Below are 12,362 nucleotides of genomic sequence, written 5' to 3' on the forward strand. Positions count from 1 at the left end.
TTCCAGAACAAAATACGCGGAGAGCTTTTCAGTGGCGTTGGCACGGTGCCAAACCGCTGACTATCTCGATCTTCTAAAAGTCACGATACTTGCAACTTGCCTCATTTCTTCTACACCCACCTTCATCTATAGCCTCCTCTTGCCCCCTTCCCCTTCCCCTTCTCTTGTTCTTCCACTGGCACAAGAAACGCCCGCTTAAGTCTGTTATAATTTTACTCAGTGATTTATAACAACAGACAGTTTATTTATCGGGTTTTAAAATTCATGTTCGGAATCGTCGAGCCAGTTTCCAAATACAACTTGAGTATCACATGATACTTTGTACAAACAATCGGTGAAATTATTTTTTATTGACTGCTGATACTTACTTGAACGAAATAAAAAATAAAAGATGATGATAATAATAGTGTGGTTATTTTTTACGGTTGGAAATTACTGTCGAGTGGGATCGGATCAATTTGAAAGTTGTCCTGGATATCGGTCAAACTCGCGCCTCTGGTTTCACGTACAAAAGCACCGCAGAATATCGCTCCGAGACAGGAGAAACCACCGAATAGCCACATCGTCTTTGAAACCCCGAGTGACTGAGCAAGTTCCCCGAAGGTCAATGTGGCTATCAGTGATATGGACCAGCTGAGAAAAGCGGCACTTGAGGCGCCGTAGGTCTTGATCTCGTTGGGAAATGTATCGCCCAAAATGGACCATGATATTGGACCTAAACCGAGATTGAATGCACTGAAATAAATTCCCAAACATGTTGGTGGTATCCAGCCATAAATTTCCTCGTAATATTGGGGATCTTCATCTCGGACGTTTATATACCAACCTACAAGTAATATCAAATGTATTTAATCATAAATCACGGGGCTCTAGCCGCGGGAGGTTGCGTTAGTATACAGCAGGGAAGGGTGAGATAAAAGTAATATGTCTTCGGAGAGAAGTTAATAAAATGTCATTTTATTTAGAGGCAAGCTTGCTTACCAAATAGTACCATGAATGCGCCCATTAACATTCCAGACACGGCCAGAAGTATTCTCCGGCCCAAATAATCGATCGTCAGCATGCACAAAATGGTTGATATTATCTGTAGCCCTCCGATTACTAAAGTCTGCTCGGATCCTGTTAATTCTCCGGAGCCGCCATTGTTGAATATCACAGTGGCGTTGAATGTGAGCGTATTTATGCCGCTTAATTGTTGGATTATTATCACGCCGTGACACACGATTATTGCCTGGATTACTCGGTGATTTTTTAACACCTGAAAATTCAAAAAATTTTAAAAAAATTCCGCTATCAGAAAATATTCAGCGAAATGATACCTTGCATTTGGGCGCCTCGGCTTTGATAATTTTTTTGAATTGATCGAGCTCGTGATTGAACCCATCACCGCGATACCACTTGATCGATTTAGCGGCCGAGTGCTCGTCATCTATTGATAAATAATAGAGCGGGCTTTCGGGTAAAAATGTAATCCAAATAATGGGGGCACAGCTGACGGCACAAATCAAACTGTAACGCCAAATATTGTCTTGTTTGTCGTAAAAGTACGCGACTAAAAAGGCATAAAATATTCCCAAGTTTATCAAGAGTTGAAAATAAACCAGCAGTCGCACTCGGGTATTTTTGTCTGATATTTCGGATATAAAAATAGGCGATACAACGCAACAAGTACCGCCTGCAAGTCCACATAAAAATCTACCTAAAATAAGACACCAAACCTGTAAATAAATTTTTTTAAATTTTTCATTTATTTTTTTTTTTTTTTTTTTTTTTACATCGGAGACCCCGGGGCTGAAGTTCCATCCAATGAAAAAAAATTTTCTTTTTTCTTCAACTTAGGCCTAGAAAAATAAGGGCTAAGTTGACCACCTGGGTCAATATAGACACTTAGTCTCATCCCCTTCTCATTAAAATAGCAAACTTACCCTCTTTTTTCCAAGACCACGAATAAACTTTCGAAAAAAATTTTTTTCATGGAATTCCATTTTGCTCCGGGTTCCCCTGTATTATTATTTAAAAAAAAAAAAAATGGAACCTTTTGATCGGCAAGGCATATAAAAGTCCACCCCACCAAATAAACAGGAACGGTAGAGAGTATGCTGGAGGTATAACTGAGATATTTGAGAATGCATGGCAACATCACAATGCCAGCACACGCACCGGCATTTACAACACCACCCACAATCCCTATCTCAGTGGTTGTGGCATTTAAAACATTCCTCAATGTATCACCTGCACTGGAATTCCATCCTATCGTAACTCCAAGTGCCAGCCCGCTAAACGATACTAAAAATATAAATACCCATAACTAATTTAAATATTTTAATTTACCATCAATAATTGCCTTGTTTTATTCGATAATAAAACCAATAAATCTCTGATTAAATAAAAATAATATATATTTATATTTATTTACTGATGATCGCTGAAATATGTTGCTTTAACCTCTTTGGCTTGGCATTCGCTTCATTAAAAACATTGATCTCCGGTACCGAGGCCATTGTAGCACTTACATATATTTATTCCAAGTATAATAATAAGAACAACAAAAACAATAACAAGAACAACAACAGAGACGATGCGAACGATAAATAATTCGAGCAGACTTTCGCGTATTAAAGTTGAGAATTTACCTCACATAACTGACACACTAGTAACAGAACGTCAAGGCTCTTGCCTACGCATTCACAAAAGTATACGCGCAAGTTAAATATATGTGTATGTTATGTATACGGATATTATCAAACCCCACCGATTTAATCACCAATCTGAGTACTATTTTGTCAAACAAAACAGCCCCAACGCAATTACAACCACAATGAGAATTAATGTCGGCGTACATATGTTACATACTTATGTTTTCACTATCGAGATTACAAATAAAATCGCTCGAGGCAAACTTCATTCAAGTAAATAAATAATTTGAAAAAAAATGAATGTCGGAAAAAATTTTTATGGGAAATAATAATCAGATAAATAAATATATTAATTAAGTGTAGATTGAAAGTTAATCTTTTTCGTGACGGCTGAGTATTTTAACGACGATGACATGGCTGAATTATGATCCTGAATTTAGTAGAAAATTAAAATAAATTATGGTCAGAATCACCGTCTGAGAAATTCTATAGGAAATCTAGACCCAGGGTTTGATATTTCGAAAAAAAAGTTTTCTCATTCCTACATGTGCTAGAGTTTTTCCAAAAGTCTTGTCTGATGCGCACACATACACACGTGTGGTTATCAAGAACTCGATTTTCAAAAATCATACCGAAATTATAACTTCCTTTTTTTTGAAAATTTTAAATTTTTATGGCGGGAAATTTAAAAAACTAAGAATATGGATATGTAGAAAATTAAAAAAACTACACTGTGAAAAATTCCCATTAAATTTTACCATGGTTGCATTGTAACCCCAGACCATAAGAAAACTGGTACAAAATTTACAAGTGTCCCATAGTAAACGTATGCGCATAGATCCCAATCGTGTCGTCTGCGCATACCGTTTACTATGGGACACTTGTAAATTTTGTATCAGTTTTCTTATGGTCCGGTGTTACAATGCACCCATAGTAAAATTTGTTGTAAATTTTTCACAGTGTATGAGTGCAATTTTTTTTTTTTAAATTGAAAAATTATTAGATCGGCTAACTTCAGTGTCGTGGGTAATTTTTATTCTGATGATCCTGAGTGATACATTATGTATATGTATGATATAATGATATTGTAGAATAGTGGGTAGCGAACATCAGATGTGATATTTGCGGAATAGGTCGATAGGAGGTCCTTTGCTAGATAACCCTGCCACATGAGAAACATTCTCAATCGAGCAGAGAAATTTATTATCCTCTCTGGATATATACTCGGTTGCTCTTATGTTCTGGCTCATTCTCGTACGAGCTCTAATTTATAATACCGCCGTACGGAGCTCCACGACCGCAACTACTACTACTACTACAACTACTAAAACTACTAGAACTACTGGTTCTATCACTGTACCCTTGGACAAAGAGTTACGTACATTATCAGAGAAAGCTTTCTAAGAGATATTTTACAGAGGCTATTTACACTTAGCTGAGCTAATGAAATTTTATTGTGACGAGTTGACACATCGCTGCTCATAAATGTCCAATCAACATTTTTTAAACCATTTTAACAATTCATGACTTTTCTTTTTTACCTCGAAAAGGGCTTTACCCTTACCCTTTTTTTTCTTTCGCGCGCGGGCGAACGGTCTTTGTTGCACTCGTACACCAACCGGAGGCTGTCAAAATTTTTTTTCCCCGAATGGAAGTAGCTTCTAATAAATTAAACCGGATAGATTACTGAGTAGTTTATCGATCCTTGATAGTGTTTTCTAATAAGAGATTTAAAAAAAAAAATTGACAAAATCTGTAATTAATTAAATTTTATTTTTTGCGGGTAAAATGGGGCACCCCCTAAACAGACTAAGAAAAAATCAGATTCAAAAATATTTAAAACTTTTTCTGTGAGCAATTAACGACAAAATTAAAAAATAATAAAAGTTTACTCTCCCGTATAAAATTTTCCGCTAAATGTTTTTTTTTTTTCCATCAGCTCATTATGTTTAAATATCAGTTTACATTTTATGACATTAACCGTTGCAGTGACACGTAATACTGTTTTTCATGATGCCATTACGTTGGCAATCAACAGCATTCTCTGTCCTAAGGTCATATTAAAATAAACATTAAAAAAATAATAATAATAATGATGATGATAAAAGTAAAGTAGGCTCAGTAATTTAAAATCGCATATCCGAAGAAGATTACTCGACCACGAAAAATTATCAGCTCTCGCTACTGCACACTAAACTAATTAACCTCAATCGATAAATACAATAATTTTTCACGATAAAAAAAAATAGTTGGCTAGTCTTAATAATCATGGTTGCGAAAATTGAATATTGAAAAACTCCCGCCATTTTTATAGCGACCCAATAAACCTCTAATTTATTTATTAAAAAATTCTTAAAATATTTAAGGAACATGAGATTAATAAATGAGTTATTGGAAAATTTAACAAACGCGATAGAAAAAAAAAAAAAAAAAAAATGATAATGATAATGCAGATAAATAATAAAATAAAATAAAAGATCTCAACAATTTCCTGCGGTTTGCGAGGCAATGCCATTGTGTAATCACTGGCAATAGCTTGCGTACTCATCATATTATTTATTCTTCATCTTGCTCATACTTGATTAGTTTATTCACTCTTGTTTCTCATACAATATGCATAGGTATATATTTACACTCCAGGATTCTCAAGCTAATATCTCACAACATGTCCGTGACTAAACTGCAATCAGACTCTGCATTCACGCGATATCGACACATATTCATGGGTAATAATTTTTAAATAGGGAGGGAGGGGGGGGGGGCAAAAATAATCCGCTAAGGAAATAACGGAATTTTGTGCATTCAAATTTACGCGGCATTTTTATTTTTTTGAATTATATTTTAAACCAAATTTACAGCTTTCAAATCAAAATTTTTTAAATTTCTCTTTTCCCACCCTTTTTTTGAATTAAAAAAAAAACTTAAATGAAAGACCGGGTGACGTTAAAATATATTGGCTCCTTATAAGGACTCGAATAAAAAAAAAAGCAGACTGTTGATGATAATTATAATAAAAAAAAAATAATTATAATAATTTGTCAGTACTGACATGTAATTATCAGCGGACTACATGGACTATATATATTTTAATTAAAAGTTAAGAGAGAAAGGCGTGTAATTAAAATTCAGACAAAGGACTTGTCAAATACGAAATAATTTTAAAAAAACTCAGCGTTTAATATTCGTTTGATTTTTACGATAAATTCCGATGGAATAATAATTTTTTTTTTTATAAAATAGCTCGGCTGTTTTCTATGGCTGGGAGACCAATCGAAATATGGGTTTTCGAGGGTAATACAGACTCTCAATTGGGAGCTATAAAAATTCATGATATGAGTGGCAATGTTATCGACAGTGCTTTGAAAACTTTTTTTAAAATTCGTGTCCTTTTTTAGTCCTTCATGGATGGAGCTGGATATGGTTATGTAACTTTTAAATATCACTAATGGGGACGTTGAAAAATAATATTTTTTTTTTTTAATTCACTCATTACTTGGTTTTACTCTGCGCCATTGAATAAATTTAAATTTTTTTCAATTTAAATAAAAATGGTTCAAAAAAAATATATTTAAATCTCCGCATTGCGTCACTGATGTGTTAATGCGTTACATCAAATCCTTTAATTTTTTTTTTACATTTTAATTAAATTAAAAATGAATCCTAATTTTTCAAAAAATCAAAACTCCCTTTACTATTTCACATTTTTAATTTTTAAAAATTTGATCTCCACAGATCTCAATAATTAAAAAAATAATTTTGTTATTTTAATTTTTTTTTGTAAAATAATTAATTACAATAATTTAATTAATCAGGATGAATAAATAAATAAAATATTAAACAATTACTCAAGGATTTACAGAAAATAAAAAAAAAAAAAGTTACTTGGACGTTTGCCACAGGAATAAATCGTGAGCTCCGTCTCACAAGACCCTCACAAATCGTCTGGGTGGACGTCAAGACGATAACGCAAAAAATAAAAAAAAAAAAACTAAAATACGTCTGAATGAAAATACGAAAAAACAAATAAAAAAAAAATCCATGTGACAGTTTTGGTTGTTGGTTAACGATATCAGACGAATCGTGTCTTGATGTCAGGCAATTCTGAATGTGCCACTTTCCATCCCTCTTTAACCTTTTACCCTTTACCCTTACTCTCCTCCACTGTTTCCCCTCTCGTTCCTCTTGTTCCTCTTCTCTTCTCTTATCAACCTCCAATTCCTCCTCTTCTTTCTTACCCTGTTTATTTTCGGTCTCACCCCGACCTACTCGGGTACAAACGGACACCCTCGTTCACTCTCTCCTTCTCTTTGTCTCTATCACCTCCCTCTGGCAAGGCTCTCATTCAAGCCACCGCCGACTCCGATCCGAGTCGACTCGAGTAGAGAATTCGATTCAGTCGCGGTCGACCCGCCATACAGTGTGTGTTGTTATTATTCTCGTTATTTAACACTCTTTACTCCTTATTTTCATTACACACTTTTTTTAAACTCACTATTTCTCACCAAAAAAATTTTCCTCTCATAATTAATTTTTTTTTCTTACCCAGTTTTGTGCTCCATTTTTTGAATTAAAAACAAGTGATCGGTAATCAAGCAAATTTACTTAATTAAATCAAGTGTGCAATTTTTTTCCAAGCAATAGTATTTAATTTTTCGTACTAGCTGCTATTATTCCTCATATATCTTTTGTTAATATATATATAGTTGTTATTATTATTATTATAAATGAGGATTGTGTATAGAACACCGTTAGATTAAACAAAGTATCAAAACGTCAGTTTTAATTCAAGTGAATAGTGCATAATGCTTCGATTGAGCTTATTAGCCTTGTGTTTGACGTAAAAGTGAATAAAATTTATTATACTAGTTTATATTGTATATATATTGATGTATATTTATACATTTGGCATCAGCTAATCTAAAAGGACTTTATTAAAATGTAAGTTTTAATTTATTATTCCAACAAACTTTTAAATAAATTACTGGGGTAATTTCGAGTCATGTGACTCGTGACTTTGGTACTTGTGTGGCTTTATCGCTGGATTTTAAGATTTTTAGTTAGCTCGTTAAGGCACGGAAATGGTTTAACTTTGACAGTTGTAAGTATTAACGGAGCGTCTAGGCCATACGTCATTTATCTTGTAATTTCTTATATTTAAATATGATAGGTGATTTTTCGGTTGATTTTCCATGGGAATAAAATTCATAGCTAAATTTTGACGATTTTTCATTTTTATTATTAATTACTTTTGAACCGGGACCAAAATTTCAAATTAATTTATTATTTGATAGATTTTAATTAATAAGTAACATTTATTTGATTAATGTGTCATAAATTAATTATCTTTAAGTACTTAGTCATAAATTTGAGTTCAAAAGTTATCTAGTATATGAAATAATTTATCGTCTACAAAAAAAAATTTTTTTATTTTTTATAAACTTTTTATCCTGGCTACCAGTTGTCATTTTTTGTATGCATTTGAAATATAAAAATAATTTCACAGCTAAAATATTATTTTTGCATAATACATTTAAATATTTACTCAAAAAAAAAAAAAAAAAAAAAAACGTTTATTGATTTAAAATTATTTTCACTTACATTAAGTGATTTATTAAAGTACCATTCGTTTTTTTTTCAATCCAATAATTTTAATTAATAATTAATTTAAAATTAATATATGAATAATTAAACACAGTATATATATTTTTAAATATTTTATTGCTAACTGGGTTTTTAAAAATATATGACTAAATTAGTGATAAAAGTTGCATACATAAAAAAAAAATATTCATCGGCTATCATTAATTTGTTGTCGCTATTGTTATGATTATTATTGTAACATATGATATTTAATGACTTTCACTAGGTACCCTGATAATTACAGCAAACGTTAGTTTCGATAAATATTTAATCACGTGTATCCGATAGTTATGGGTCTGAGATATTCCCTCATCAAAGTGTACACATTATGATATGTATATAAATCTACATATGTATATATATGGATACAAATGACAATAGAATACTATATATATATATTTATATATATATATACATAATACAATAGCTGGTAGTCGCGTGCTAACTTGTCCAAACAAACGTGTACGGCCTTGTCAAAAGCCATTCTATAAAGGCCTGCTCATACTATATATATATATATATATAATCGCACAACACATGAAGTTATGAGCCGAGCGTACAATCACAGACATGCGATAACGAGAACCGATACCGTCATCGTCTCAGAGAACTAGTCGCATTCAATTGCAATAGAAATAGATACGGTCAGCTATTGTTTGTGAGTGTTCATTGACTCAACATCAAACATGCATTAAACTGACAATAGAACCAACATAAAAAAAAAAAGAATATAAAAAAATGAATAATTAAAACTGAGACTCTTTATTTATAACTTTGGTTAAGTAGTTGAGTGATCAATTATCCCATCAACTTGGAACACTTGTAGTGCTGTGGGCTTTAAACTTGCGAATAATCCCTTAACTTATCTTTATCAATGTCTTATCATGTACTTTATCTTCGACAATCATCTAATTTCATTCGTAACTTTGTTGATTTGCTTGAGAGCTTTTTAAAGTTCAAGCTTTTAAATTTTTTATTTCGTTTATTGTTTTAGTGACCAGTGAAAAAATAATTGCAGTTGACTTTTTAATTTATTACTTTTTTTACTCTTTATCAAAGCAGATTTTTTTTTACAGTCGTGGCCTAAATTTTTATTTCGAAAATTTTTTAATTGCTTACTATCCAGACTGACCAAGTTGCCCCACTGTGGAAACAAAAAAAAAAATTTGTCTTCAAAATTTTGTCCATTCTACTCCGGTGCCTAATTTCGCTCCATATTTCCCAAAAATTAATTTTTTAAGGAAAAATTTAACCGCTGACCTTTATTATAGTTATATATATGTGTATATAATAGATTATCAGTGATTGTTTAAATTGAAAAGACAGCAAATATATATGAAGAAACTATAAATAAATACAATGCTTAGCTGTCACCTGCAACAAGCAGAGCCCGAGTTGGTTGTAGAGCTTGTAAAGTAAAGTAACATGTAACCATGACACTTGTAACGAGAGTACAGAGTTGCCAGTGTTGGATAAATTTCTCAGCTCTTACCTGTACTGGTGCAATTAGCCGAACAATGTATCCCCACGTGGACCTCGGAAAAGTCGATGATGTTGAGAGCCAAGAGCATGCAAGCCGGTTTTAAGATTTATAAATAAACCAGCTTCACTGCTTGCAATCACGTATTAGTAGTAGTAGTAGTAGTAGTAGTAGTAGTAGTAGTGCAGTGGTGGTAGTATTACTATTATTACGATATCCAACCCCGTGCTCACCGTCACCAACTTGTCAACGTATTAATCGCGACACTTGCCTCGATTCGAGGTCACTTAAACTTTATTGTCAACTCTCGAACTTGAATCAAATATCACCTGAATAAATATATCTGTTAAATTCTTACAATGCGAACTTGATACTTTTTGTATATATATATATATATATTTTATAATGATAACTGATTGAAGCATACGAAGTACACGTGTGCAAGTTAAGATAAATTAATGGGAACTTAAATTAAATTATCGTTACCGTTACCGTTACCTCATTCATAACGTTGACAAAAGTTTTGCTCAATATATTGTTGATGAGTTAGTTAAGTCCCTGGGGAGTTTAGCTCCGAGTCAAGTCTCTAATAAATTTACGAAACTGTAGTTTCATGTAATAATTAAATACGTGTGTAGTGTGTGGTATGTTGTTATTGTTGTTCTTGTTGTTGTTGATGATTGGTGACACGGTCTGTACATGACAGCAGCTCATCTACTGCAGACAAACATTTATTCACCTTCAATATATTTTGAATAGAATCGAAGATCTAAATCCTGTAGGTTCAATTTTTTGTTATTGAAAAAATAATTCATTAAAAATTTCAGTAAGGGGTTGAAATATTTTTAAAATCAAAATTTGAATTTTTAAATTATTGGTTTTTGCCTTTATATAGAAAAATTAGGTGTAGGGTCTAAGTAGAGAAATTGAGGTCCTGGAGATTAAGTCTTTTTTTTTTTTTTTTTTTTTTTTTGGAAAATCAATTTATACGAAATTAAATAGTGAGACGAGGATGTGACTAAATATTAAACGGAATTATAAATTTTCTGAGTAAAGGAATGACGTAAAATGCAGAGTACACACTCTTGGGTATTATTCTTCTCTTATCGTTAAACTCATCGAACTGTCAGACTCGATCAATGTCCATCAATTTCTTGCAATGATCTTGAATATGACAAAAATTAAATTCCGTCTCCGTTTAAAAAACTTTTGTCTGCAGAAAATGCATACTCAAGTAAATTTTTTATTTGTTTATTCAAATTAACATTTTTTAAATTACAAATCAGCTAATTAAAATTAAATACCGTAAAAAAATATACGAAAATTTATATAAATTTGCATATTTGTGCTCTAACCTTCATCGTCCGAGTAACTCACTTTCTCGATTTACAAAAAAAAATTATTTTTACCCAACCCAAAAATAAAAAAACTTTTTAAATAAACGACTTTACAAAAAATAAAAAACCAATGAAACAAACAATCTAATTTAAAAAATAAAGAAAACGTTCCATCAAGATAAATGAGTCATCGAAAAAATCCTCAGGGACTGAACCTCCGTCAACCGATTTTATTCACCCTCACTCTCACTTACTCACTCACTTACTCGCTTACTCTCATATATCATATATTATATATATACCCTAGTGTACATAATGTTTATTGATAGCAATTCCGTTTTATTTTGGCAAGACTGACGTCTTCGCAACCACAACCACTACAACATATCCTACGATGCCAAATTCATCACCCAATATTTTATTTTGAATAATTTATATAATTAATATTTTGCATATTATTATTATCGTCATCCTGAAAAATTAAATTTTGAATTTTCTACTTTTGCAAATGACATCCGCAAAAAAAATTTATTCAAATCTAGTTAAATATTCACTGATTTCATTCTTATTTAAAAGCCCGCGAAATTTAAAAAAATTTGAAATTTTAAATTTTCTACTTTTGCAAATGACATCCACGGAAAAAATTTATTCAAAACTCATGAAAGCTGATAAGATCGACATTGATTTCATTTTTATTTAAAAGCCCGCAAAATTAAAAAAAATTTGAAATTTTGAATTTTTAAAGTTTCTTTGAAAAAAAACTAAGATCCATTAAGATCTGAATCAGGAATTCCGCGTTTTACAGACTTGGAATAAATTAAAAAATGACAACTAATTTTAGTTTTAATTAAATAAAAAATTTTTTAAGAGCTTCCATAAATTGAATATAAAAAAAAAAAAAGAAAATGTAAAACGTCTCTTAAAAATTAGCATAAAAAAAATGTTAAAATAAATTCATCAAGTCGGAAAAAAATGTTTAATACCGAACTTGTTAACTTAATTTTAAAAAATGTAATAAAATCGTCTGTACCAAAATGACGACCAAGGTACTCGTCAGATAAACTAGCCGCGCCAATTTATTCTCATTATTATTTATAAATTCGCCAGAGCCAGTGACGAGAATAAAACACGACTGAAAATTTCTCATTTGCATTGTCTTGTCTCTTTTTACCTCTTCCTCTTCCGCAAATCTTTTTTTTTCATTTAAAAAAAAAGTCCTGACACAAATGAAAAATAAAAAAATTCATATTACAACCGGCATAAATTAAC

General features: G+C 31.7%; 1 protein-coding gene across 1 annotated transcript; it reads right to left on the bottom strand.

Annotated features, from left to right (window-relative positions):
* Positions 1-419: 419 nt before the first annotated feature.
* Positions 420-2,501, bottom strand: LOC103571865 (facilitated trehalose transporter Tret1). Its single transcript, XM_053742447.1, has 5 exons — positions 2,417-2,501; positions 2,161-2,286; positions 1,320-1,699; positions 982-1,258; positions 420-826 (listed from the first exon to the last, which is right to left on the bottom strand). The coding sequence occupies exons 1-5, from the start codon at positions 2,499-2,501 to the stop codon at positions 420-422; spliced, it is 1,275 nt and encodes a 424-aa protein (XP_053598422.1).
* Positions 2,502-12,362: the final 9,861 nt, after the last annotated feature.

Source organism: Microplitis demolitor, chromosome 10 (assembly GCF_026212275.2).
Source record: "Microplitis demolitor isolate Queensland-Clemson2020A chromosome 10, iyMicDemo2.1a, whole genome shotgun sequence".
In the NCBI taxonomy this organism is placed as follows: domain Eukaryota; kingdom Metazoa; phylum Arthropoda; class Insecta; order Hymenoptera; family Braconidae; genus Microplitis; species Microplitis demolitor.